The following is a 26189-nucleotide window of genomic DNA, read 5'->3' as shown; positions in this document are numbered from 1 at the left end:
TACCGTTTCACCTCCGATACTCCAATCTGCAGAGACTGGCCTGTAATAAAATCATGCTTGTACCACTGGACACTCCAAGGAGATTGTTCTTAGAAATCTGGAATTGAAAGGGAGAGTCTGACTTGGTATGGTCTATAAACAGAAGAGATGTAATTTGGAGGTAGCAATACAGGGGAGTGATTAAGAACCCAAGATTTGGAGTAGGAAGTGTAGTTTCTTAACTTCTCAGGGCCAAATTTCTGTTGTAAAATCTAGATAACGTAAATAGTTTAACAAAGTACCCAGCACATAATAGGTCTGCAGTAAATGGTAGATTTTTAGTACAAGGAGCAGCAGAAACTTGGAAGTCTAGGTTTGCATCTCGGTCATGCCACTTACTTGCTGCGTGTACAACTTTTGTCTCGGGGTTTCATACCTATATAAAAATGGGGCTAACAGTGCGACACCTCACAGGTGAGGATTAACCGCGATAACAAAGACGAGGTAATCACGCGAAGGCTGGTAGATAATTGGTCAATTGTTTGCACCTGGGAAGGGAACTGCCAAACTTTTTGGAGTTCCAACCACGCCTTCTTCAGCTGGTCTCCCACGCCTCTTTCAGTGAGCATGCGCAGTGGGAGACCTGGCTTTGTATCCTCACCCCAAAGGTGGGAAATGGAACGTGGAACTCCGGGAAATTTGAGAGGTGACGGGGCTGTACCTCGACCGGCTGCACGTCCATGGTTTTTCGCCGCCGGCTCCCAGCCACCATCTCCTCGTCCTCCTCCTCCTTCTCCTCATCGCCGGGCTTAAGCTCGGCCGCGGTGGGAGCGGCAGAAACGCTCTCCAAGCTAGGACGGTTCCTTTTGCGGACCGACACCCGCCGGCGGATGCGGGAACAACCTTCATCCATGGCAGGGGCTGGGGGCCCTGCCCGAACGTCGTTCCGCGTGACCCAGCCGCCAAACCCCAGTGAAGGGGTGAGCGCAGCAACAGGGGGAGGGTAGCAACAGGCGGAAACTGCGCTCGCCTCTCCATCCACCTTTGAGAAGGATCACAAACCAGTTGTCGGGGCTTTGGGACCGGAAGCGGAGGCACAGACGCAGGAGCCCGCCCTCTCTTCGTCCAATCGTAAGTGTCCCAGCTTGCGGCGCGGCAAGAGGGAGAGGAGGAGAACGGGAAGGTACTGCGCAGGTGCATAGAAATCCCCACCTGCTCTTTCCTTGGATTCCCAGCGTTCGCCTTCGGAACCTTTGAACCGAGTACTTGGGCCAATAGGGGGAAGCATACCGGAAGTGACTTGTCCAGACGATTTGGAAAAAGGAAAGGAAGAGGAGGAGCAACGAACCATGGCAGCTCTGGTAGCCCTTTGCAGTGGGCTAGGAAGGAGAACGTTAACGCACTTCGTAACGGCTGCTGTCTGCCTCACAGATTCTGGGACTCATGCAGGTAAAGTCTCCATATCCTAGGCTCCTTTATAGCATTGCAGCCGTTTGGCTTAGCCCTAATTAGGTCGGTGGAGTCGTCACTGTTAGCTAAAGGACTCCGGTGTCTAGGCAGTTTTCTCCAAGGTAAATGGGAATCTGTAATGGCCCGTGACTAGTGTTTTAAAGCTGAAGAAGGCGTGAAATATCGCTCAGTACTTTTTTTTTTTAAAACGTACGAGGAGAGTTATGGGGTGATTCTTAAAAAGAGGCAGGGACTTGCCCAGGATCTTCGGGTAGACTTGGTAAGGAAGGAGCATTTTCAGTCACCTAGCAGCAATTTCCAGATGTCTGAGGGCCCAGATCTGGGCGAAATTGTGACATGGGCCCTGGAATCTATCATTTCTGTACTTTTATCTACTTTGTGCTTCTCTGTAAAGAATCTTTTCATTTTCCCTTTGGTATGACAATGCCTTTCAGTTTGCATTAAAATCTGTCTCTACCCATGGAGAGAAGGGAATATAAATTTCCGGAACAGATGGGAGGTTGTATGGGTGGGGATATATATGCCCTTTTCCCAAAGCCCCAGAAAGCACATTTATCCTAAGTCTAACTCTGCCTCAGATCTGAAGACTTTTAAGCTTCATTTAACCTTGTTAGTATAATGAATATAAAACCTTTCTTTTCTGTTATGTCCCTTAATTCATCTCGCTTCCACAGAAGCAAAATCTTTCCTTAGCTGCTCAGCTAACAAAAATAATTAGTTCGTTGCTGTTTGTTTAATTGCAGTGCTGTGGAGAAGAAGTTGTTCACAATATAAACAGGTAACCAGCAATGAGCACCTGGTAAGAATTTTTTTCTTACTTTTAATAAGGCATTTGCAAATACGACCAAGTTCTTATGTCTTTGCTATTTGAATAGAGTTCAGCTGAAGGACAAAAAACAATTAAGATGATAATCATTAGTCTGAGTTGGAAAATTATAATTTATTGAGTAGTTACTTAAGTGAACTTTGAAGTAAGAGAATCCCTATATTCCTAGCAAGAAGCATGGCTTCTGTAACACCATATTTTGCTTCCTAGATATGTGCTTTGGGAATTTAAGAAGGTCGTTTTGGTGCATGCAGTAATTGCAGAAAACCTAACAAAGGGATTGTACAAAGTTTACATATACCTTGGCTCTCTTCATTTCATATTCAATTCTGTCTTCCTCCTATTCATCACTTTGGCTGGGTGGCGGCTGCTTTAATAAATGTGGGATCAAAATTAAAGTTTTATACCAGGACATTAAGTACAGTCTCTTCTAAACTGTAGATGTATTTTTATGGGTTTCAAGTACTATCATTGGACTTGGGCAGTATAGGTTTTCTTGCTACATGCAAAGATAATTTGACACTAATCAGACCATATAAAGCACTTTGCACAGTGTAGAGAAGGAACACAGTCATTACAGGTAATGAATGTAAACTGGATTAAGAACATTTGAGGAGTTGGAAAAAAAACAGAAGAACCCCTCTGGTCCCTCTGAGCGTCCATCTCGGTCATCTAATTCACACCATAGTCAAGAGAGTAAAGGAAATTACTAGAGCTCCTCTTTAGGTCATTAAACCCACTAAGACTAATGAAAGCTATGGGCTCTCCCAGAAAAAGGCACACAGTCCCATTTATTTGAAATTTTGCATACAACTACAGCGGTTCAGGGACTTCATAGCCATTTCTACATTAAGAATCTGTATACTGGAGACACCTAAACTGATTTTAGGAGGGAGGCCTTGTGATAGAAGCATTAGAGGCAGTAGCGAAAAAAGAAAAACAAAGGCTGACACAAACTTACAAAACAGTCTGGGGCCATAAAATTGTAGTCAAAGAACCTGATAGTGTTACACTAAGCCTTGTCTTTTTTAATTTTATTTATTATTTTTGGCTGCGTTGGCTTTTTTTTTGTTGTTGCGCGCAGGCTTTCTCTAGTTGCTGCAAGCGGGGTCTACTCTTTGTTGCGGTGTGCGGGCTTCTCATTGCGGTGGCTTCTCTTGTTGCGGAGCACGGGCTGTAGGCACGTGGGCTTCAGTAGTTGTGGCACACGGGCTCAGTAGTTGTGGCTCGCAGGTTCTAGAGTGCAGGTTCAGTAGTTGTGGCGCACAGGCTTAGTTGCTCCGCGGCATGTGGGATCTTTCCTGGACCAGGGCTCGAACCCGTGTCCCCTGCATTGGCAGGCGGATTCTTAACCACTGCGCCACCAGGGAAGTCCTGCATTGTCTTTTTACAAGAAAAATAGTGATAAAACATCTAGAGAAATATGGGGATGGATTTAGGGATTATAATTTAAGAATTGCATATGGTATCTGTTGTACTTAAGTTTTTCTTGATTTAAATCTGAGAATTTTTAGTCATCTACAGTCTGGACAAAGCATTTGAGGAGAGAATCATTTATCGAAGATTTGAATTTTTTTCCCCCTCCCATAAGTCCTTTTTCCTCCAAAGATTGTATTTTATCCCAGAATCCTCCTCCATGACTTAATTCCTCCTTAGCCAAACTTAAACAAGACATTTGCACAGAATATGTTTGAGTACACTGAAACCTTTAAAATGGTGAATCTTTTTCTGAAATACTCGATTTTTCCTTTACAAGCCTAGCTGTTGTATTCTCTTTCACAGTAAGAAAGGTACAACTAATCCCTTGGAGAGATTTAAACGTGGTAACCTAAGATTTTAAGTTTTTTCGATTCAAAGTTAACACAAACTATATTACCATATTTTTTTTCCTTTATCCTAGCCTGTTCCAATGGAAAATCCTTATAAGGAGCCTCTGAAAAAATGTATCTTGTGTGGAAAACGTGTAGATTATAAGAATGTACAGGTGAGCTCTGGTTTTACTTCACTATGACACTTGATTTTGGGATTTTGGCTTCTTTATTAATACAATAGAGAAGCAAGTCAGTTTTTATAACAGGCTTTGTGTAGGGTGACTGTTTTAGCAACTTCATAATTTCAGATCTTGTTATACTTCTAGGTATTGATACAAGGCATCTCTGTTTTATTCAAATAAGAGCCCCCTGGCTGTCCCTCATTTACTCTTAATTCAGCTTAGCATTCCTCTTTTTTCTTTGCCCAAAATGTCTTTACAGTAGCTCGCTGTGGCAGTGATTCTCAGTTGGTGGAGTTCAGTAGTTTGGGAAAAGCTCCTCTGGTGAAGTTGATCTCTGTACCTCACCACCAATATCACTATTTCAAATGTAATTTTATCTGTTGTCGAGCACTCGGCAAATTAAAAGTGGCAAATTTAGGGGAGAGAAGGGTGCTGGAGCTAAGTATACTGACAGTAGTATAAAGTGATAGCTGCCTTGGTGGGAGAAAACCCAAGGAATTTTAAAATGCAACGTATTAGGATTATGCATAGTGCCTAGAATGATGCCTGGTACATATAAAGTGCTAAAGAATTTAAATTAATAAAACATAAATAACAGCAAACGGCCTGATGTACCTGTGCATCTTGAAGACCTCATTGTAGTCTGATATTATGTGATAGCCCGTCATGATAGATGAAATATTTTGTACCTTGTTATGAAAGCAACAGTATTTGAGAAAAGTTATCTGTGGAAAAGTCAAGAAAACAGCTTTAGCACTGAAAGAATATGCTCATTAATCTGTTGTATAGACTTTTTTGACACACTGGATAAGAGATTTCAACTCTTTAGTGATTACTTTAGTTATTTTAAAAGATGACCTATTAATAGAATGAACATAATTGTGTTTTTATTCATATTTTTGAAGTTTGTCTGAAATGTATTAATAAACCTTTACATAACTTGAAGGTGTGGAATAAGGTTTTTTTTTAAAATTTACCATTCAAGATTGAATAACAAGTGTATTAATGTAAATTTTTTTCCTTTTCAAATATAACTCAAAACAGCTTTTATCCCAGTTTATTTCTCCATTTACTGGATGCATTTATGGAAGGCACATAACAGGTATTTTGTTTTCTATATATTATAGCAACTTAAATGTAGGTAAGACTTATATAAAGCTACTTCTGTTATTTAAGGAAACTGGCAGATTTTCAAATCTACAAATTACTATGCTACAAATTACTATGACACCAGATACTATGGGTAGTTTGAGAAAGCCTCTTCTTAGGCCAAAGACATGCAATTATTTTGCATGTCTTCTTATACTCAGTTAACTATAGGCTGACAACATGTAGAAAACTTGGGCTTAAAAAAATTGCTTTGCTGTTCGGGAGTATACTATAATCATCCCCAGGCTATTATTTAAACCAGGGGCCTATTGCCTATAGGCCAAATCGGATCTGCCACTTGTTTTTGTAAATAGCTTAGTTTCCATAGTGTCTGAGCTACAAGCAGAATTGAGTAATGATGCCAGAGACTGTATGGCCCACAAAGCCTAAGATAGTTACTATCTGGCTCTTTACAGGTTTTCCAGTCCTTCCATGACATAGACAGTTGTTATGCATTTTGATTACCGGCATTTTTTTACGAATAAGAAAGCAATTTCTTTTATAGGTCTTTGTGGGAAGAAACAAAAAGAAATCACAAAAGCAATTAAGAGAGCTCAAATAATGGGTAAGAGCATCTGAAAAACTGAATTATGCTAACCAAAATTTTGCTCATTATCTTTCGTGACGAACTTTCATTATCTCTTTACAGGGTTTATGCCAGTTACACACAAGGATCCTGCATATCTCAAAGACCCTAAAGTTTGTAACATCAAATACAGGGAGTAAATTCTATAAAGTTATCATCAATAAATTTATTTTACAGTTGTGTGGTGGTAATACTGGCTCAAACTGTAAGATTTAATAACCTTTCAGTAGAGAACTGATAAGCTAAATCTTATCAAACTATAAAGTATTATGTTTTTAATTCTTAATAATTTGAAATTATATGAGGAAAAAGTGTTTCAGGAGTGAAGTTTCCTCTCCATATCAGAATGTTCATTAAGTAAATCAGATTATTTAGAAGGTTAATACTTGTTACATTTTACATACATATGAATTAAAAAAAGGTACTGTGGGATTTTCACTTATATCTGGCCCCCAAATAGCTCATACAGCATACCACTGATAATGAGATGTTAAACATGGAAGGGATGACTTGTATTGGAATTTTACTTTAGGCCCAGATTCTGTGTTGTAAATCGTATTGTAGGGATATGGGTGCAGGAAAGTGGAATGCTTATATGATGTACAAATCCCACATGACAGGGTGTGGATTTGAAATTGCTAAGGAAGATTTTCTAACAAGTAAGTAATTATGCCTGGCTAGGACTATGGGTCTTCCCTCTGTAGAGATGTTACGTGGGGATGAACAGTGGTGCTGTCACAGGACCTAACATTTACTCCTGGGCTAGTCTATCATGAACTGGTAGTGTCCGTAAATAAACCGATCCATAGGCAATCTGTTGTATCATCTTCTCTTACTCCAGTGATACAAACTGATGGCCAAAAGATGGAGAATAACTGAGAAAAAATGTCCTACAAGGATTCTTTTCCTCCTTTTCATTGAGTACCCTGAAAGTTGGGACATCAAACTTAATTATTTTAAAATTAGGGTTCAGACTGAACCCCATTTCCTCTCCTGCCCTGTGCTTCTTATGTAACTAGTAAAGCAATCCCAACAGCAACTCATTATTTGCACAAATCATCCCTGGTATTATGTGGGCTTCATAAACACCCCATGGTAACTAATGCATGTTAACACATAGATAAAAGATGATAGTTTTTGACACTAGCTATGAATTTGCTCTATCATTTAGGAGATAAGTGATGGAAGAGCAGTGGTCAACATGTGGGTTCAGCATTTCACCCAGTGAGTAAAGCATGAAGGCTTCATGTGATGTGTATGCTTCATGGGAAATTCTGTTATGGAAAGGGCAAACAGAAATAACAAACAGTAAAAGCTCTCTTAACCAAGCTCCACTTAACCAACTCCCTGGATTAAACAGGGGCTTTACATCCTCCTTAAAAATCACATGGAAGCCCATGACTCTTAACCTGCTGAGTTCTACATTACCAAGAGTCAGCTATTTTGTTCCCAGACCTTATCAGTTATATTTTTGTAGTGATGAATACGAGCATTAAAAAGAAAGTTACAGTTGCAGTGAAAACCAAGTAAATGCTCTGAGAAGACTTGATAAAGATAACTAGCTTTTTTAAAAAAATAGTTGTCAAATTAGGTGTGGTTAGGACAAATAAGATTGGGAATGGAAAATGAAAAAACCTAGTAGCATTTTATACTTAGATTGCTTTGCAAATTTCTTTAAAGAAACTAAAATTGGGAATTATATGGGGTAAGTAATGGGTTTGATTTACATAGGAACTCCAATACATTCGTAAAAAAGTTCCTGGCCCTACAACAGTTTGACAAATGAATGTACACTTCTGCTTTATGTTAAAGTGAAATCTCTGATAGACACCTTATTTATGTATCATTTGAGTCCCACTTAACTGGCCTTTTCACCTAACTAACCAACTGCTGATCCCAAACATATTGCATTACCAGGCTTTGTTCTGTACTCAGATTCTGAACTGACTCAATTTAAAGTACTTCATAAAATAAATGGACTAGAACTTACCTATGTGTTACTGCAAAGAGCTGAACATAGTAAAAACAATAGGCATGTTTGGCTTTACCCTTCATCTGATGAAAAATCTCCTTTCGGCCTAAAAGAATCAAAAGGTAGGAGACTGTGGATATTCACCAGAACCCTTCATTTTCTCAATCTCTTCATCTGTTTCTGGGCTGCTCACTGTGGATGCTTTTTCTTGGTTACTGCTATCAGTATCTGTTTTATATGGTGTGTTCTGTATCTCTAACAGCCGTGACTTCTTGAATTGCCATCCACCATCTGCACCTGAAGCCTTACGCTTAATCATTTGCAGCGCACTACCAGCTGGACTAGCTTCAGGAATGTCAGTATATTCCACCATTAGGGTCAGGTTGTCTACCACATTGAGATGGTGGTTGGTATTACAACTACTTTTAGAAATATGTCCATTTTTCAAGGAGATAACACACGAATGAAGAAATTCACAATTGGGAAAAAAGGTCTGTAAAGCTTGACAAAGAAAAATGTTCTCCTGAGGGTCTTTCTGGACATTCTTCTCTCCTAAAGAAACAAACAAATATTTCAACATACAGTATTTATACTACAAAGCTTTTATAGTTATCTATTTGTTAGTAAAGTCAGAGACTTTAAAGAATCATATCAAATTATCTAAATTAAGAGAAATGATAATCCCAAATTTATATGCCACAATATCCTCAGAGAAAATTAAAGTTGTTACATTTTTTAACATCAAGGTAGTATAGCTATAGTAGTGCCACGTTCTTTGTTCAGTGGGATTTAAGAGTATTAATGGAGGTTATTTTTAATCCTAAGGTGAACAAATTGATCAGTTAGTGCAACCAGCTCATCCGTAATTCCAATCAGTGAGAATTTTTCTTCAAAGCACAGAAAGTAGTGATATGTGAACTTTTTACTTACGTGTTGCTTGAATCTGTGCTTGCTTTCTTTTTTGAATTTCTCGTTTTAATCTGTTTACATCCTTTAGTAGTTTCTCTACTGCTCTCTCACTATGTTCTACTTTATTGCATATACTCTGGAAAATAATTTAAGAGCATAGATAAAGTTCCAAATTGTATACTACAATCTAGGTTCACAAATAATAATAAAATCCTTCATGGTATATAACATCAAATATTTTCCTTTATAAAAATTTTATTTTATTTTGCTCTTTTCCGGAGGAACTCACCAACAAGCATTTGTATGGTGCTTCATAGGTTACAAAATGCTTTCCAGATCTATTAACTTCCTATTTATACAAAGTTTTCTCATTCAAGTTATTTCCTAGATAATACACAGAAATAAAAAACAAAAATATTTAACTGCTTCAAAACAAAAAATACTGTACTATTTTGAGATGCATACTTATTGCAAACGTTTAAGAAACTGCCAATAACAAAGTGACTTTCACTATTATAAAAGAAAACTAAAGAAAACTACTGAAGATTTTAATTCCTGTAAAACTACTTTTGAAAAGCAGAATGGCCTTATGTGTCATCAGTTTTTAAGTACTAATAACCTTTGACTCAGTGATTTCATTTTGGGAATATATCTTGAATCAGTAACAAAAATTTATATAAGATGATGTTTCTTAGAATAGTGTCAAATCAAAAGTAACTAATTTCCAATTATAATGTAATGGGTTGTTAGAGCCAGTTTTAGTGGATACTTCATGGCACGTCTGCCCAGCCTATTTCTCATGAACTTGTTCATCCTGCCATAAGAGTTCACCAGTAACCCTTTCACCAACTTTCACCCTAGCTGACCCAAGCAGAGATAATTACAATAGCCAATTGGCAAATCCTACTCTCTTGAATAGAAGAGATTAAATGCAGAAGCTATAGGTTAGCTCTTTGGTCAGCCAGCGGGTGAATAAACAGCAAGATCTGTAGATACTATGAAGGAAACCAACAGGCAGACACAAAGGGAGAGAGTTAGTTTTTTTGTTTGTTTTTTGGCCACTCCGTGCGGCTTGTGGGATCTCAGATCCCTGACCGGGGATTGAACCCTGGCCATGGCAGTGAAAGCGCCGAATCCTAACCACTAGACCACCAGGGATCTCCCAGGAGAGAAAGTTCTGATGGCATTCAAGCTCCTGGTTCCAATTCCTTCCTAGAGCTCAGTGGCCTTCTGCCCACAGTTCCTCTCACGTACCTCGACATTCCCTAATTTAGCCCAAGTAGGTACTTTCTTCTTTAAGTTAATTTATTTATTTTTGGCTGCGCTGGGACTTCATTACTGCGTGCAGGCTTTCTCTAGTTGCGGCAAGCAGGGGCTACTCTTCGTTGCGGTGTGCGAGCTTCTCATTGCGGTTGCTTCTCTTGTTGCGGAGCACGGGCTGTAGGCGCGCAGGCTTCAGTAGTTGTGACACGCAGGCTAACTAGTTGTGGCTCGTGGGCTCTAGAGCGCAGGCTCAGTAGTTGTGGTACACGGGCTTATTTGGTCTGCGGCATGTGGGATCTTCCTGGACCAGGACTCGAACCCGTGTCCCCTGCACTGGCAGTCAGATTCTTAACCACTGTGCCACCAGGAAAGTCCCCAAGTTGGTACTTTTCACATTAGAGTTCTAATATACTGCTCTAAGAAATATACTGCCATTAAAAAGAACTAAAATATGGAAAATGTTTAATGGTACATCAAATAAAAATCATGACACAAATTTCTATGTCCCCATCACTGTCAACAATGTAAAAGCACGTATACATTAGGGGGAAACTGGAGAAAATCGCAAAGTGCAAAGAGTTAAGTTACAATGGTAGGATTCTGGATGTTTTCCTATTTTCTAAAATTCCTGTATTATATTAAAAAACAATGTGCAATATTATCAGTGTGTACAATGCATTAATCCCATTTCTCTTAGTGTGCTATATTGGTGAGTATGGTGGCCATGGAATACACTACTCAGATCTCCATTTGCAGGAAGCAGAGTTGACTGACAGTTCCAGGTGCCATCTTTTTGGGTCCACTACTGTGCTTGTGCTTAGGTCATGCTTCCCCTAGGTAGCTCTTAGCCACCGACTGAGCACAGTGGGGATATCAGTATAAGTCTATTCCTGTAGGATGCCTTTGCTCAAAGACTCTCCATCAGCCTGGCTGAAATTTTTCAGGCCTTGCAGTCTAAAGCTCTTCCTACCCAATCATTCTCCTTTCCCTGTCTCCTTCCTCAGGTGTCAAACTTACATTGCCAAGTCTCCCTGCCACTCTTGCTCCCTCCCCTCAAGGGACCTGAATGGACACAATGAGGTAGAACTTAGTACTGTGGTAGACTTTTTTGTTCCCAAATATTTGCTCCCTTTTTTATCCTGTAAAAGGGTTATGTATCCCTGCCTATTGCCATGACATCCTCTGGCCAATGAAATGTGAGTGGAAGTGACAGGCCAGCTCTGAGCAGAAGTTCTAAGAGCTGTTGTGAATTTCCACCAGCTTTCTTGCTCTTTTCCCTTTGTCATGAGAAGAGCATGTCCCACAGATGGGCTGGATCCTAGAATGAACATGACATTTAGAACAGGAGCAGAGCTGCAGCCAAGATACAATGTGAGTGAGACAAAACTTTTGTTTTTGTAGCCCCCAAGATGGAGGCCTTTGTTACTGAAGCTAAACTAATACAAAAATTTATGTCTAATCAACTGTCAGGTTATCCCTAAACATATATTCAGTGAGCAATGTGATATGAACTCTATAGCTGATCTTTAAATGTTTTAACTTACCTTTAATTCCTCTTGTAAAGAAGCATACAGTTCATTTATCTTATGTACCTCCTTTAAAGATCCATCTTCTTTAAAAAATTCAGAGCTGTAAAATATTACCATTTCCTCAGGCAAATGTACAGAACTCATTTTAATGATACAATGAAAAATTTATTCGTAGTTGAGGAACAATAGATGATTCTTTTTACTGGCTTTGTAGGGACCGTAATTTTGTCAACCTACTTATTTACAGAATAAGTAAAACCAACCAGAAAACCTAGTTATCTATCTTTACCTCAGCAAACTTTTTAGCCTCCTAAGTACTATTTCCAGGACTCAAAAAAGAGGTTAAGTGAAAACAGATAAAGATTGAAGGGGGGGTGGGTTCTTTCTTGGCAATAGGATCAGTCAATTATTTTACTGAGTTTAAGTCATCATTGACTGAAAGAGGCAACGTTATTTTATATACCACGAAGAAAAAAGAAAATTCTAAGGCATGTTTTGTAAAAATCCCAATTTGAGATAAATGTAAAACTGTGTCTTAGTATCAATGAAATGTGGTATTCAATTTCTGTAAGACACTGTTAAGCACTGTGGGAACACAAAAATAAATAAAATCTAGTCCATTATTCTCATAAAGTTTACACTTAGTAAGTATCCTGTAGTACCAGTGTTGTTATTTCTGACATTAATTATTCCCTTATTGCCCACAAAAAAGTTATAGCTCAGCAGTCTACAGTGTTAAGTCTTGGCTAAAGCCTCATTTTTTGTCTTTATTTCATATCCAATCTAATTTCTTGCCTTTAATCTGAACTGCTGCCTTAGAAAATTATTATTTTGAGGCTAGCTCTTTATTCTTAGAATAAATATGTTAAAATATGTAGGCTATACAACAATGCCCCTCTCTTCTGTATTTTATAAATGGACAGGTGCTAGAAGGAAATACTGAGAAATTAAAAGTCTGGTTTACTTGAGTAATGTGGTCATTAGTCAGTTTTCCTTTCATTTTTATTCTCGTGTAATAAAATTAACTTCAAAAAATGAATAGGAGTTAAGTTTAGTGGGGAAGCAGTTGAGGGATCTCACCTGTGTGTTTTTACTGCTCGACTAAAACCAGTGGACAGACAGGAATCAGATACAGTTTTATAACCCAGTTGTTCAGACATGCCCAAATTGGCCACCACTAAAGGTATCCTATGAAAAAGTCTGAAGAAATAAAATTTTTAAAAATAAATTTAAAATAAAGTGAAAGATTAGCATCTACTTATTAGTATATAGACTACCTTTCCCCTACAAGATTAAAAAAACAAAACCCCATTCCTTACTACTTATCCATGACAGAATTTACTGACTTGAGGCAAATAGCTTTTAAAATGTGTGAAATGTGCATAGTGTAAGATAACTGTGTGAAAAAATACTTTAATGGTTATTTTATCACCACATGTAAAAATAAAGGCAGTATTGTTGCGATTCATCCCATCTTCCGTGAATGATAAAACTACTCTTCCTTGGTACTCTTTTAACTTCATTCTCATACTCCATGAAAATGTTGTCTATATAACCTGCGGGGAGTCCTATTAACTCATTTTGGTGGATCATCAAGAACCACCCTGCTTCCTGGCAGAGGTTAGAGAAATGCTCGGGCACGCAGGCTTCAGTTCTACATTATATTCCTTAGCAACCAACACCTAAAGCATGCATGTTTTTTCCACCTTATGGTAAATAAGAGCAAATCCTCAGTGCCAGAAACACAAGTCATCATTCCATACTGGGCTTCTAACTTCCTTATCTGACCTTCATTTTCCCATATAAAGAACCGATGGTAAGAAAGGCTAAAAAGGGTTATTGTGACAATCTAATGCAACAATATACGAAAATATTTGGTAAGCCATAAAAAGTACAATAAAAATATTGAGTACATTTTTCTGTTAGCTGAAAACAGCCAGTGACTGGCCAACATTTACCCTTTCTGAGGTTTATATAAGGCATGCTCCAGCCGATGAGTAGAGCAGCTTTCTGTTATTATACTCGGTGTTAATAACAGAAAAACAAGTTCCTGGCTTGAAAGATGCTGCTGTAAGTTTTTGTGAAGCAGTCTCTCTCTGAATGTCATGATCTGGTCTGAATGACGTCGGAATTTATACCAACCAACCACATCCTGAAAGAAAATATAGAAAAACATCAGGTGTATACCTTAATGGTTACAGTTATTATGTATCTTACTGTCATAATCAAGCAGTAAAACTGGCAACCTTAAAAATGGCTTTCTTGGGACTTCCCTGGTGGCGCAGTGGTTGGGAATCCGCCTGCCAATGCGGGGGACGGGTTCGAGCCCTGGTCCGGGAAGATCCCACATGCCACGGGGCAGCTAAGCCCGTGCGCCACAACTACTGAGCCTGCGCTCTAGAGCCCGGGAGCCACAACTACTGAGCCCACGTGCCACAAATACTGAAGCCCACGCACCTAGAGCCCATGCTCCTCAACAAGAGAAGCCACCGCAATGAGAAGCCCGCGCACCCTAACAAAGAGTAGCCCCCGCTCGCCTCAACTAGAGAAAGCCCATGCGCAGCAACGAAGACCCAAGGCAGCCAAAAATAAATTAATTAAAAAAAAATTTTTTTTAAATGGCTTTCTTAGTATTTACCAAGATTTGGGGCCTATATTAAAACGTACACTTAAGAATACACTTTACCTTTTATAAAGCATGCAAACTGACTTGCAGTTAAATTACTTTCCATTCAGTTACCAGGCTACAATTTTATTCAATATAGATTAAAGAAAATAAATTCTTAACTTCCTCTAGTTTCTCTTATGGCATTTACTGTCTTAACATTTTAACCCTTAGTCAAAATTTAAATGAAGAAAACACCAATGAAAACTAGTTAACTTCCTGTATGGATACTTGGTTTGCTAAGTAAGTAAACTGAACCCAATAGCTTTTAATTGAAATTTATATGGGAATGTTATCACCTACCCCACAGAGTTGGTTCCAAGATTAAGATCATATTAAAGGGTTTTGTAAACTATAACATGCTAAACAAATGTGTTGTTAGTATTATTTATTTATCTTTGGCTGCATTGGGTCTTCGTTGCTACGCGTGGGCTTTCTCTAGTTGCGGCGAGTGGGGGCTACCCTTCGTTAGGGTGTGCGGGCTTCTCACTGCAGTGGCTTCTCTTGTTGCGGAGCACGGGCTCTAGGCACGCGGGCTTCAGTAGTTGCAGCACACGGGCTCAGTAGTTGTGGTGCGCAGGCTCTAGAGCGCAGGCTCAGTAGTTGTGGCGCACGGGCTTAGCTGCCCTGTGGCATGTGGGATCTTCCCGGGCCAGGGCTCGAACCCGTGTCCCCTGCATTGGCAGGCAGATTCTTAACCACTGCGCCACCAGGGAGTCCCTCAAAAAGTTTTAAGAGGAAAAAAGAACCAAGAAAAAATGTATTTGGAAAAAAAAAAATCTATTTTGATCATTCAGCAAGTTTTAACTGAACACCAAGTGGGCTACAGAGGATCCAAATTAGGTGCTGTATAGGAAATCATCCCTGCACTAGGAAAAATAGCAACTTGTAGCTAAGTAAAAGAACAGCAATGGATTAAGTCCTAGAGTACGTGGTACTGGGAAGGGGTATGGTTAGAATGTAGAAGATGATGAGATCAGTGTAAATCAGAATAGTCAAGAGGATGAGAACAAGATGAAGATTTTTAATGACTAGCTTTGCTTTCAGGGAAACCCCTTTGAATTTCTGGAAAGAACAAGCCTTTCCTCACCTGCTTTACATAGGACATTGTGAAGACAAATGCTGCTTAAAAGTTCTGTCAAAGTATTACATGTTTTTATGAGCTGAAAATAATACATATAATACAAAAAAAAGAAAGGTAAATCAGGGAATACCTTTTTGACACTTGATAATATTTTCTTCAGCGCTTGCTCATTTACTTCACCAGAAGAATTATAAAAGCTGTAAAAGCCAAAATTAAAGGCATTTCAAATAAGCTAAAAATATGAATGATTTTATTAGCACTTTTAATTGTAGTTACTCCTAGCCCAACTACCCAACCAAAATCCATATACTTACTTGCCTGTTAGATGAAGTTCTAAATTAAATAGGAGAGAAAGTTCTCAAATTAACAGACTTAAAGTGGTAGAAATATGCGGTCCATAAGCAATGAAAAAGGAAAAGGAGTGGAGGAACTTTAAAGGATAAGTTTGCGTACCACATTTTTTTTTAACCTAAAACAAAACAAACTCTCCATTAAATACAGGTATTTGTAAGTTCACATAGCTAGTTCACAATTTACTCATTAAAACTTTTTTTTTACAATTATGATACATACAAAAGAATGTAATGTGAGTAATGAAGCAGCACAATAACAAAAAGACAATTTATTCATTGCTAATTCCAAAAGCTATTCTTTTCTTTTATAAATTTATTTATTTTATGATTTTATTTATTTATTGTTTCTGGCTGCGTTGAGTCTTCATTGCTGCACGCGGTCTTTCTCTAGTTGCGGCGAGTGGGGGCTACTCTTTGTTGCAGTGCGCGGGCTTCTCATTGCGGTGGCTTTTCTTGTTGTGCAGCATGGGCTCTAGGTGCGTGGGCTTCAGTAGTTGTGGCTTGTGGGCTCTAGAGCGCAGGCTCAGTAGTTGTGGCTCATGGGCTCTAGAGCGCAGGCTCAGTAGTTGTGGCTCATGGGCTTAGCTGCTTCATGGCATGTGGGATCTTCCCGGACCAGGGCTCGAACCCGTGTCCCCTGCACTGGCAGGCGGATTCTCAACCACTGCGCCACCAGGGAAGCCCTCCAAAAGCTATTATTAAATTAAGAGAAGTGCTTTAGGAGTTGGTTGTTTTTTGTTTTGGGGGGTTGGGGGGTGGAGGATAGGTATTGGTTTAGTTTAGTGACCTCTGTTCTGTAGTTGGAATGTCAAAGATTTAGGGAGAATAGAAAAATAATTCTAAAAGATTCTAAAGCATTTACTTTCAGCTTTCTTTCCCCTCCAGGGATTGCAAATAATATTCTCCTCTTTTTAACATTCATCAAGATCAACAATATTCTTTTCTATGATGAAATATCTATTATGCAAAATCTTTGACAAATACTATTCATTGTAATAGGTTTTTACTGGTAATTCTAATCTACACACTGAAAAAGTTTAGTTACATAAAACTGGAGAAAACATATCCTAATAGGCAATATATTTTTTCCTTTTAACTTACAAAGTGTTCCACCTACCAAAGGGGGATAATTCAGCTCATCGAACAGATCCTTCCATCTTACCTATTTATTCCAACATGAAAAATCTAAATACAAGAGTTTATTCCTGTGTTTCCTTAGGATGGTCCACTCCTGAGCTCCTCAAACTGGGACATAATGCAATACACCAGGGTGTATAAAACAACAAGATAAAAGTGTACATCTTCTGTGCAAGCACTGATTTTTATGTAAAGCTTCTGGGAAGGGGGGCAGTTTGTTTTTTTTTTTTTGTAGAAATAGATATACTGTACAGTAGAATTCATGTTAAACTGTGCAATTTTTTTAAAGTGACTAAGTTTTAGGCTTCAATGGGCTGTTTTCCAGATTCCCCCTAGATTTCTGAGATAAGGGAAACAGTGTATTTCAGTGGAAAACTTTGCAAACAATGTATCAGAGCAGGATTGACAAACTTTTTCTATAAACGGCTAGATAGTAAATATCTTAGGCTTTGCTGGACAGTCTCTGTTACATATTCCTCCATTGTTCTTTTTTTTTTTTTTAACTCTTAAAAAATATATTAACTATTCATAGAGGTCCATATAAAAACAGGCCATGGGGCTGTACTCTGCCACCCTCTGTATCAGAAACATAAAACTGGTTATTAAAGCTTATCCAGCTCGGACTCCATGAAGTATGGTATCAGAAGACTTTGTTTTTAACATATTCCATCTACATCATTTAAAACAGTTGCCCCCAACCTTTGTGGCACCATGGACGGGTTTCGTGGAAGACAGTTTTTCCACGGATGGGGGTGGGGGGTGACGGTTCAGGTGGTAACGCGAGCGACGGGGAGCGGCAGATGAAGCTCTGTTCACTCACCCGCCGCTCACCGGTACCAGTCCAGGGCCCAGGGGTTGGGGACCCCTGATTTAAAACAAGAAAGAAACAGCATAGTATTATGCTGTTGGATTAGAGCTCAAGAATCCGGATTCTTCTAGTTTTGCCCTACCACTAACCAATTCTGCCCCCCATCCCCTAATTTTGTAAAGCTAAAAGGCTGAGGGACTTCCCTAGTGGTGCAGTGGTTAAGAATCCACCTGCCAGTGCAGGGGACACAGGTTCGATCCCTGGTCCGGGAAGATCCCACATGCTGCGGAGCAGCTAAGCCCGTGCACCACAACTACTGAGCCTGCGCTCTAGAGCCCGCGAGCCACAGCTACTGAAGCCCGCGTGCCACAACTACTGAGCCCGCGTGCCACAACTACTGAGCCTGTGCACCACAACTACTGAAGCCCACACACCCTAGAGGCCGCTCACCACAACTACCGAGCCCGTGTGCCACAACTACTGAAGCCCGCGTGCCTAGAGCCTGTGCTCCGCAACAAGAGAAGCTGCCGCAGTGAGAAGCCCACGCACTACAATGAAGAGTAGACCCCACTCGCCACAACTAGAGAAAGCCCATGTGCAGCAACGAAGACCCAGCGCAGCCAATAAATAAGTAAATAAATACGTAAATACATAAATAAATAAAAGGCCTAGGTATGGGTTTCTCATCACTGGATCAGATGGCTTCCTCGGCTCTAAGACTCTATTAATTTGGTCTAATTATTTAAGGTAGTTTCCAGAAGGTATTGAATTACCTTTTTTTTTTTTACTTTCCCTCCTTAATCCATTGCTGGCCCAGAGTCCCTCAAGAAAGTACTTTTTATGAGTCTCCATCAAGAATCCCTCATTCAACAGATATTTTTTATACGCACTGTCTATTAGGCAATATAGGAGCTATGCCCCTTTCTGGTATAGCAGTTTAAGACCACACTAAGCCTTCTGTCACACCTACCAATGGTGTTTCTCACCTTAACACTATGTTCCATGGCAACTCTTACACAACCTTAGAAATGGTACATACAGTGTGACTGTAAGACAGTAATGCTGATTTTTCATGTATGGTTTATATAAATCATAAAGCTATTTCACCAAAACTACACCATGTTGTTTATGGTTACAGTTGTTTGCTTTATGAAACATCATTGATTTATGTACTTTTCTATGTAAATACCTCAATAAAAAGTTTTTAACAATATCATAGCCTATCAGGGCTAAGAGTAGTACTACTATCTGTAGGACTATGAGTACAAGTTTCCACCCTGGAAAAGTAATAGGAAGCGGGTTAGATAAAGAACCTAACCAGTTAATAGACAAAAGGTAACATTAAAAAATATAAGTGAAGAAACAGATGATAAAGTAAACTGGAATAAAAAGAAAAAAGGGCTGCTGTTGATGTATGAGAATGTGTTGCTGAGTTTATAATATGCGATGAGGTGACTGGGTGGGAGAAGGAAAAGCAATCCTCAAGGTAAACTGGTACCTGGGAGAGGCAGTGAAGACCAGCTAAAGGAAGCAGATAAATACAGAGAAAGAACTGTTAGGGTTGAAATGAACAGGTGAATTTTCAGGTACTTAAAAAAAGTCTTTTCATTTTAATCTGTACCACCAGGTATAACTAAGATACTTTGTTAGTTTCAAAAATTCACTTGCAGAGAATAATTTTCACAATGGATCATTCACTTGCTCTTACTACTCACCTAAAAAGCTGATAGCATGGAATGTATTTCTGAATGTCTGGAAAAAAAGAATTTTTAGTTATGATTACATTAAGTATCATTTGAATAACATATATTGAGCACTTCATGCCAGGATGTACTTTACCATTATCTCGTTTATTCCTCACAACAAACCTATGAGACAGATGTTATCACTCCTTCCACTTTAAAGATGAGGTAACAGGCAGAGAGATGAAGTGGCTCACCCAAGCCAGTGGTGGAGCCAAAATTCAAACCCAGAGCCTCACTCATAACTACTGATAGAATGCTATACTCCTTCTAAATAGGTTTAGTAATGGCCACACAAAAGATTAAGTCACAGTTGCTATAGTCACTGAGTTCTGAAATGGTTATGCTGTAATTTTACCCAACTGATAAAAAACAGCTGCTAAAGGAATTATCTTTTGTTATTCCAACTGGTTCTTTCATAAAGGATATGTCAATGTTAATTGTAGACTAAAGAAAAAAAGTCCAACATCTCTGAAGAGGTGAGTTTTATTCTCCTGTCAATAAAAATAATACATCTAAAGACATCTAACTTCTGGTTGCTGCAGGTGCTGTGCAAACATTGAATTCTGTCACAAGACATCATTACAAATCATGAAAGTATCAAGATGAATATGATGTTTCCTCTATCATCCCAAACTTTCAGATCCCTCAAGATTCAGTAGGGAACAGTGAAAGGAGACATTCACATATGATCACACAGAAAGTCATCAAGACAATACAAATTCTTCTAGGCATCCCATCTTTATGTGTCCCTGTGTCAACAATCAAATTTTGTCAGACAGCATTTACAGGATCACTGTAGCAGTAATCACCTATTTCAGATAATTCCTGTGACTATGATGTTCTCTTCCTTGGGGAGATCCTACCCAGACTACTAGCAATTTCATTTGTCACCTAAATCAAAGACATCAGTTTGATTATGGAGAATTTGTGAATCTTCATCTAGGTGAGGAATCCCAACATCAAACTGCTGTTGAAGAATCTTTTCAAGTAAACATCTGAAGGATGCAGACATCTTTGCATCTTTGTACATGCAAAGGCCATCTTTAAGGAGAAAACTACATGAAGTCACCATTTCAATAACTTGATATGTATATAAAGTTATTGATATTATACTATTATATATATATACTATTATAAAAGTAATTGAGGCTATTAAAAAAATTGGAAAAGTGATCATCCTCTTCAGATATTTTTCTTCTAGCAAATATATGTTACCCTCAGATAAATCCCTCTGAACAGAAACAGTCTTTAACTGATAACCGGCCAAACATAACCTGGTGTAGATAAGGCACAGTATAATAAAATGATGAAAATCTCATTAACCAAAGCAATGTAGTAATCTGTAGATCTTGCCACCTGTTTTAAAGTAATCCAACATTTTAAAATAATTTAAGCAAATACTTAAGTGCAACTACAGCACTTGCCAGATACCTTGAAGCTTAGCACTGCTCCTAGCACAGTGGAGTTGCTCGATAAATGGTTGCTTATTTAAACTCCTAAAATATGTCAGATACTTTGGGCAGCACACCAATTACAATTAGGGAAAAAAGACTTACTAAGGGCTTGCTTTTAAAGCTCATGTGTGAGCATAAAGAAAAACATTAAGAAAATAAAATTACAAACAATATAAACGTGTAACACATGACAAAAGGCCAATTTCCTTAAGTTATGATATAGCATTACAAATCAATAAGAAAAAGCAAAATAGCCTAGCAGAAATATAGTCAAAGCATGGAACAGGCCTGTTCTTTTCAAATGAAAAGGTCTCCCCAAAAGTCAAACACATAAACACTTAACCTCATTTGTAATTTAAAAATGCAAATTAGAAAGGGGGAGGGGCAAGATGGGGCAGGGGATTAAAAGGTACAAACTACTATACATAAAATAAATAAGCTACAAGGATATATTGTACAGCACAGGGAATATAGTCAATATTTTATACCTTTAAATGAAGTATAATCTATAAAAATATTGAATCACTATGTTGTATACTTGAAACTAATATAATACTGTAAATCAACTATACTTCAAAAAAAAGAAATGCAAATTAAAATGGTTTTTTTTTTTTACTTACCAAGTTGGCAAAGATTAAAAGATGTGATAATACCTAATGGTGATAAGGGTAGGGGGGCCCTGGCACTTTCACATATTGTAGAGGCGTCTAAGATGACATGACTCTTCCAAAAGGTAATGGCCTACCTCTAGGAATTTTGCTTTCAGATATACTCAAAGGCACAAAGATATATGCACCATAAAATGTGCACTGTTACATTGTTTTGTATTAATAAAAAAATAAAAAGTCATCCATAGCTGGTTAAGTACATTATGGTACATTCATACAATGGGAATACGAAGACATCAGAAAGAATGACAAACTATACACATTCATACTACTCTGCACTAATGATATCTTGGAGATATTTATCCATGTATATAGTATGATCCCACTTATGAATATAAAAATACACATATATTTATATGTGTGTATTATGTGTAGTATTAATGAGTGAAAAAACACTCATGAAACCAAGTCATTGCCACAGAGGTGACTTTAATGAGTGAGTTTAAATTTATATGTTTACTTTATACATATATCCTAAATTTACATATATACTTCCATTTTTACCTTTTTAAAGTAGCAAACAAAAAGTACAGTATGAGTATAAACTGATATAATCTTTCTGGAAAGCAATTTGCTAATACAGATCAAGAACCTTAAAAATGTTCATACCCTTTGACATGGTAACACCATTTCCAGAAATCTACCTATAATAGGTGTAGAATATTTATGTACCAAGATGTTCCCTGTAGTATAATTTATGATAATGAAAAACTGGAAACAACTCTGATTATAATTTATTTATTTGAAGGACAGCTAAAATCACATACAGTCATAAGAGTAAGACCATAGAGAATAAAATGCAGTTATAAGAAATAATATTTAGAGGATTATTTACTATGAGAAAATGATGACACCAAATTTTTTATAAAGTATACCACCAATTTTGTTAAAAAAAATATATATATATGCTTAGGAAAAAAGTGCATATGTTAGAGAATCAGAAAACTCCCTATGTATTTTAAAGCTCCATTTCCCTTTTTTTCTGAAAGAACAGCTGCCACCAGCTGCAGTTGCTTCACCACCCACTTCTCAAACCCTCTGCAGTCTAGCTTTTTCCCCATTACACTTCCGAAATTATGTAAGGTTTCCAATTATTTAATCACTGAGTTTTTTCAGTTCTCATCTTCCAGCTTTTCTGCAGCATTTTACATTTCTGTTGAACCTGTTTTATCTTTTTTCTTGGTCTTGCTTATTGGTTCTTACTTTTGCTGGATCATCTTTCTGCCACTCACATATACACAGGAGCTATTTCATCCTTCTTTCCCCACGGTAATCTTAATCTGCTTCCTATGTCTCATATTGTTTCTTGCTTTAGACTAGGGCATAGCCATAACTTTAACTGAGAAATGAGTGCAATATATTCCTTTAAAATTTGATTTCTGGGACTTCCCTGGTGCCGCAGTGGTGAAGAATCCGTCTGCCAATGCAGGGGACATGGGTTCGAGCCCTGGTCCGGGAAGATCCCACATGCCGCAGAGCAACTAAGCCTGCGAGCCACAACTACTGAAGCTGGCGTGCCTAGAGCCCGTGCTCCACAACAAGAGAAGCCACCGCAATGAGAGGCCCATGCACACCAACGAAGAGTAGCCCCCACTGGCTGCAACTAGAGAAAGCCCACACGCAGCAACAAAGACCCAATGCAGCCACGAAGACCCAATGCAGCCAAAAATAAATAAACAAACAAACAAATAAATAAATAAAATTAAAAATTTGATTTAAAAAATTCATACCTATTTCTGGTGCTTTTGTTTGTTTGTTTGTTTTAGTTTTTGGCCGCACCACGCGGCATGTGGGATCCTTAGTTCCCCGACCAGGGATGGAACCTGCACCCCCTTAAGTGGAAGCGCAGAGTCTTAACCGCTGGACCACCAGGGAAGTCCTGATATCTACTGCTTAATAATTTAAAAAGTAATTTATACTGACCCCTTTCAGCATAAACTATCAAAAGAGAAGACACAGAAATAAGTGACTCACCAATTGTATAAATAACTTCAACATCATCCATTTGAGAATCAGTTATGCTGTTCTTCGCTTCACCTTTCACTTCCCCAAGGAGAAAACCTTCCTATGAGGATAAAAATAAGCAGTATATGGAATACACTGATAGAATTACCAATTTCAGTCACTTAACTAACCAGTATTTCCCAAGAATTTTACAACACGTACAAGCGTGTGTTACCAGCTGGAGCACACACAAAAGAAAGGCTAGGTGCATTCCAGTTTACCTGGGCAACATAACCAGGTTAAAAAACACGAGTAGAAGAGATTGTAAATACCACTGTGACTTTAGCACTCTTGGAAGCATAAAAGGCTTAAAGGCAGAAATGAGAACACAATGTTCAAGGAACAAGGAGTAGAGCAGTTAGCCTGAGAATAGAAGCCTCCCATCTGTAAGGAAATCTTAGGTAGCTATGAACAGCACCAATAATGGACCATCCTGAATGACTGGCCAAGGAGTCTGGATTAATGGCACATGCTTCTGGGAGTCAGTGGAGGCTTCTGAGCTATGAAATGACACAGGATGGGCTTTTAGATTAAGAACGTGCACAATATCAAAGACCTGTAATTCAATATTAGAGTCTGCTGTATAAAAGAGGAGCTGTGAGCCCTGGTTCTTTTTAAAATGCAGGCATTTTGCCACAATAGCGGTGATCTCTTTGAGTTCCAGAGAATTCAATTATTTCTCTTGGCACATTTAGAAACCCAATGAGCTTGACAATGAATTTTTTATCGTCTTTATAACTTCTTTAGTTAAAAATGTTTTTTTTTTCATTAAAAGAAGAACACAAAAGCAATGTTTCCACAATGTGAGTCTTTGCTGGAATCAAAGGGGAACAATCCAGAACTCTACTCTCTAGCGTTCTACACAAACCCCTGGAAAAGAGACAATGCGAGTACAGCTCTCCATCAAACCGCCTTTTAAGGACTTCAGGAAAAAGATCAAAGGAAGAGTCCGCTCTAACACTATGGTACTTTGCAAGTGCTAATCCTTTAAGCTACAGAGGACTTATAGTCCCACTCTGGTTATGTTTACACTAAGGTATTCCAAAGTAATTTCTACAGCCACACACATTTTAAATCATCATACATCTGCTCTTTGCTAGGTGTTAATCTAGAAGCGTATTTAAAATTGCATACATGAAAAGACAGCAATCCCAACCTTATTAGGACTGCGCCAAAAAACTATTTTGGATAAGGCAAGCCTTTATTATAAAATGAAGGGCACAAAATTTAGCAGAAATCACTAGGTTTTGTTCAGTATGATATTCTCTAAACCCTATTAGCAAGTTACTAAGCACTTACTCTAGGACACTACTTCTCAGATTCAAAAGTTTTACAGTGTTTTTAAATTTCATACAAATGAAAGTTTTTAAAAATAGGTACTGTATTTTTTTAAAAAAACTACTTCACTACTTAACTTCATCTAGAGGTTCTGAACCTAGGCAAAAGTGTGAAATAAGCATTTAAATATCTAATATTTCAGGATAAATTTAAATGTTTAAATTACAACCGAAAGCATCCGAGAAGGAACTAGCTCAGACCTTACAACTTAATAAATTTGATACCAATGCAAACAAAAGTCAGCTATCCAATATACGAAATTAATCTTCTTCATCTACTAAGATTCCCCCCAAAATAGCCACTGGATGCATCATTTCTCATTCCTTTACAAGCCTTCCATTTCAACAAACGTGCACAGTAGCTGCTCTGCAGGGGAAAATTGAGTTGTCTGCGAAAACCACTGTGGGTAGTTAGGAGAAAGTTAACCGGCAACCTTCCCAGCGAGCGGTAGCGGGAGAGCGCGATGTGAACCTTCTATTCCTTCACAACCAAGCTGAACCAGAAAAGGGGGACTACTGAAAGAGAGAAATGCGGGCGTGCGGGACACTGCGGGCGGGGCGCGGAAATAAACACTGGTTGCGAGAGGGAGGGCTAACCCTGGAAAAGGCTCACCGCCCGGAGGCACCTCCGGGGCCGCCCGGGAGCGGGAGAAGGCAGCCCCGACTGCACAGAGCCGGCGCGGCGGCGTCGGGAGCCCGCAGGCGGGACCCGGGCAGCGACGGCCGGGACGGCGCCCGCGCGCACGCGCGCGGGTCCTTTTCCGAGGCGACGCCAGATCCCGCCCCGGTTCTCGGCTCACCGTGTCCGAGTCGGTGTTGAGGTGCTGGAAGGCGAGGGCGCCCAGCACAAAGCCAGAGAGCACCGCCGACGTGCTCTCGCCCTCCATGTTTCCGCCGCCGCCCTGCTCGAGCGGACAGGGCTCGGGCGGGCCGCAACAGGCCGGGTCCTCGGCGGCGCGGCGGCGAGGCGGGGCCGAGCGAGGAGGCGGGATCTGCGCCGGCGCAGTGGCCGCGGCGCGCTCCCCCGAGGGGCGGGGGGGAAAGTCCCTGGGGCTCTCTGGTGAGGCGCTGGCGGCGAGGCGGCTCTGAGAAGAGCCCCTGGTCCGTCCCTCGCGGTGTTGGGCACCTCTGCCCAGCGCCAGGCCACGGACAGCGCTTTGGTGGCTACTGAGGGACCCTGGCATATGTGCAAAACTGTAATAAATGAACACTTCTGACAGAATAGAGGCATTGCCTAGTGGCATAATATCACAATGGA

The 26189-nt window shown here is 39.3% G+C and overlaps 3 protein-coding genes and 1 pseudogene across 11 annotated transcripts in view; 2 read left to right on the top strand and 2 right to left on the bottom strand.

The window, feature by feature from the left end:
- The window catches only part of HELQ (helicase, POLQ like), a 37332-nt gene extending 36408 nt beyond the window's left edge, over positions 1-924 (bottom strand). For all 3 annotated transcript variants that reach the window (XM_036852564.1, XM_036852565.1, XM_036852566.1), the window contains exon 1: positions 701-924. In XM_036852564.1, the coding sequence (XP_036708459.1) occupies positions 701-892 (192 nt within the window). In that variant the 5' untranslated portion in view covers positions 893-924. The remainder of the gene's footprint in view (positions 1-700) is intronic.
- A 54-nt stretch (positions 925-978) lies between these two features.
- On the top strand, positions 979-6190 carry MRPS18C (mitochondrial ribosomal protein S18C). Of its 5 annotated transcripts, XM_036852572.1 has the most exons (6): positions 1128-1428; positions 2193-2248; positions 4176-4259; positions 5313-5370; positions 5923-5982; positions 6067-6190. In XM_036852572.1, the coding sequence occupies exons 1-6, from the start codon at positions 1329-1331 to the stop codon at positions 6141-6143; spliced, it is 435 nt and encodes a 144-aa protein (XP_036708467.1). In that variant the 5' UTR covers positions 1128-1328; the 3' UTR covers positions 6144-6190. The 5 variants fall into 5 exon arrangements, 4 of the variants coding, with proteins under 4 accessions (XP_036708466.1, XP_036708465.1, XP_036708467.1 ...); XM_036852571.1 differs by lacking the exon at positions 6067-6190 and adding an exon at positions 979-1110 and having other exon boundaries at positions 1215-1428; positions 5313-6057; XR_005019955.1 differs by having other exon boundaries at positions 1123-1428; positions 5313-5982; positions 6067-6155.
- ABRAXAS1 (abraxas 1, BRCA1 A complex subunit) lies at positions 3623-25892 on the bottom strand. Of its 3 annotated transcripts, XR_005019954.1 has the most exons (10): positions 25732-25892; positions 23565-23655; positions 19439-19475; positions 15556-15622; positions 13635-13828; positions 12757-12876; positions 11692-11776; positions 8906-9020; positions 7994-8527; positions 3623-3658 (listed from the first exon to the last, which is right to left on the bottom strand). XR_005019954.1 is itself a non-coding variant. In XM_036852568.1 (9 exons), exons 1-9 carry the CDS (start codon positions 25816-25818, stop codon positions 8091-8093), a joined length of 1233 nt encoding a protein of 410 aa, XP_036708463.1. In that variant the 5' UTR covers positions 25819-25892; the 3' UTR covers positions 6155-8090. The 3 variants fall into 3 exon arrangements, 2 of the variants coding, with proteins under 2 accessions (XP_036708463.1, XP_036708464.1); XM_036852568.1 differs by lacking the exon at positions 3623-3658 and having other exon boundaries at positions 6155-8527; XM_036852569.1 differs by lacking the exons at positions 3623-3658; positions 19439-19475; positions 25732-25892 and having other exon boundaries at positions 6155-8527; positions 23565-23652.
- Positions 19629-20488, top strand: LOC118895841 (annotated as a pseudogene).
- Positions 25893-26189: the final 297 nt, after the last annotated feature.

This window comes from Balaenoptera musculus, chromosome 5 (genome assembly GCF_009873245.2).
Source record: "Balaenoptera musculus isolate JJ_BM4_2016_0621 chromosome 5, mBalMus1.pri.v3, whole genome shotgun sequence".
NCBI classification, from domain to species: Eukaryota; Metazoa; Chordata; class Mammalia; order Artiodactyla; family Balaenopteridae; genus Balaenoptera; species Balaenoptera musculus.
The sequence above is the reverse complement of the archived record's forward strand: the minus strand, read 5'-3'. Positions and strand labels throughout refer to the sequence as shown.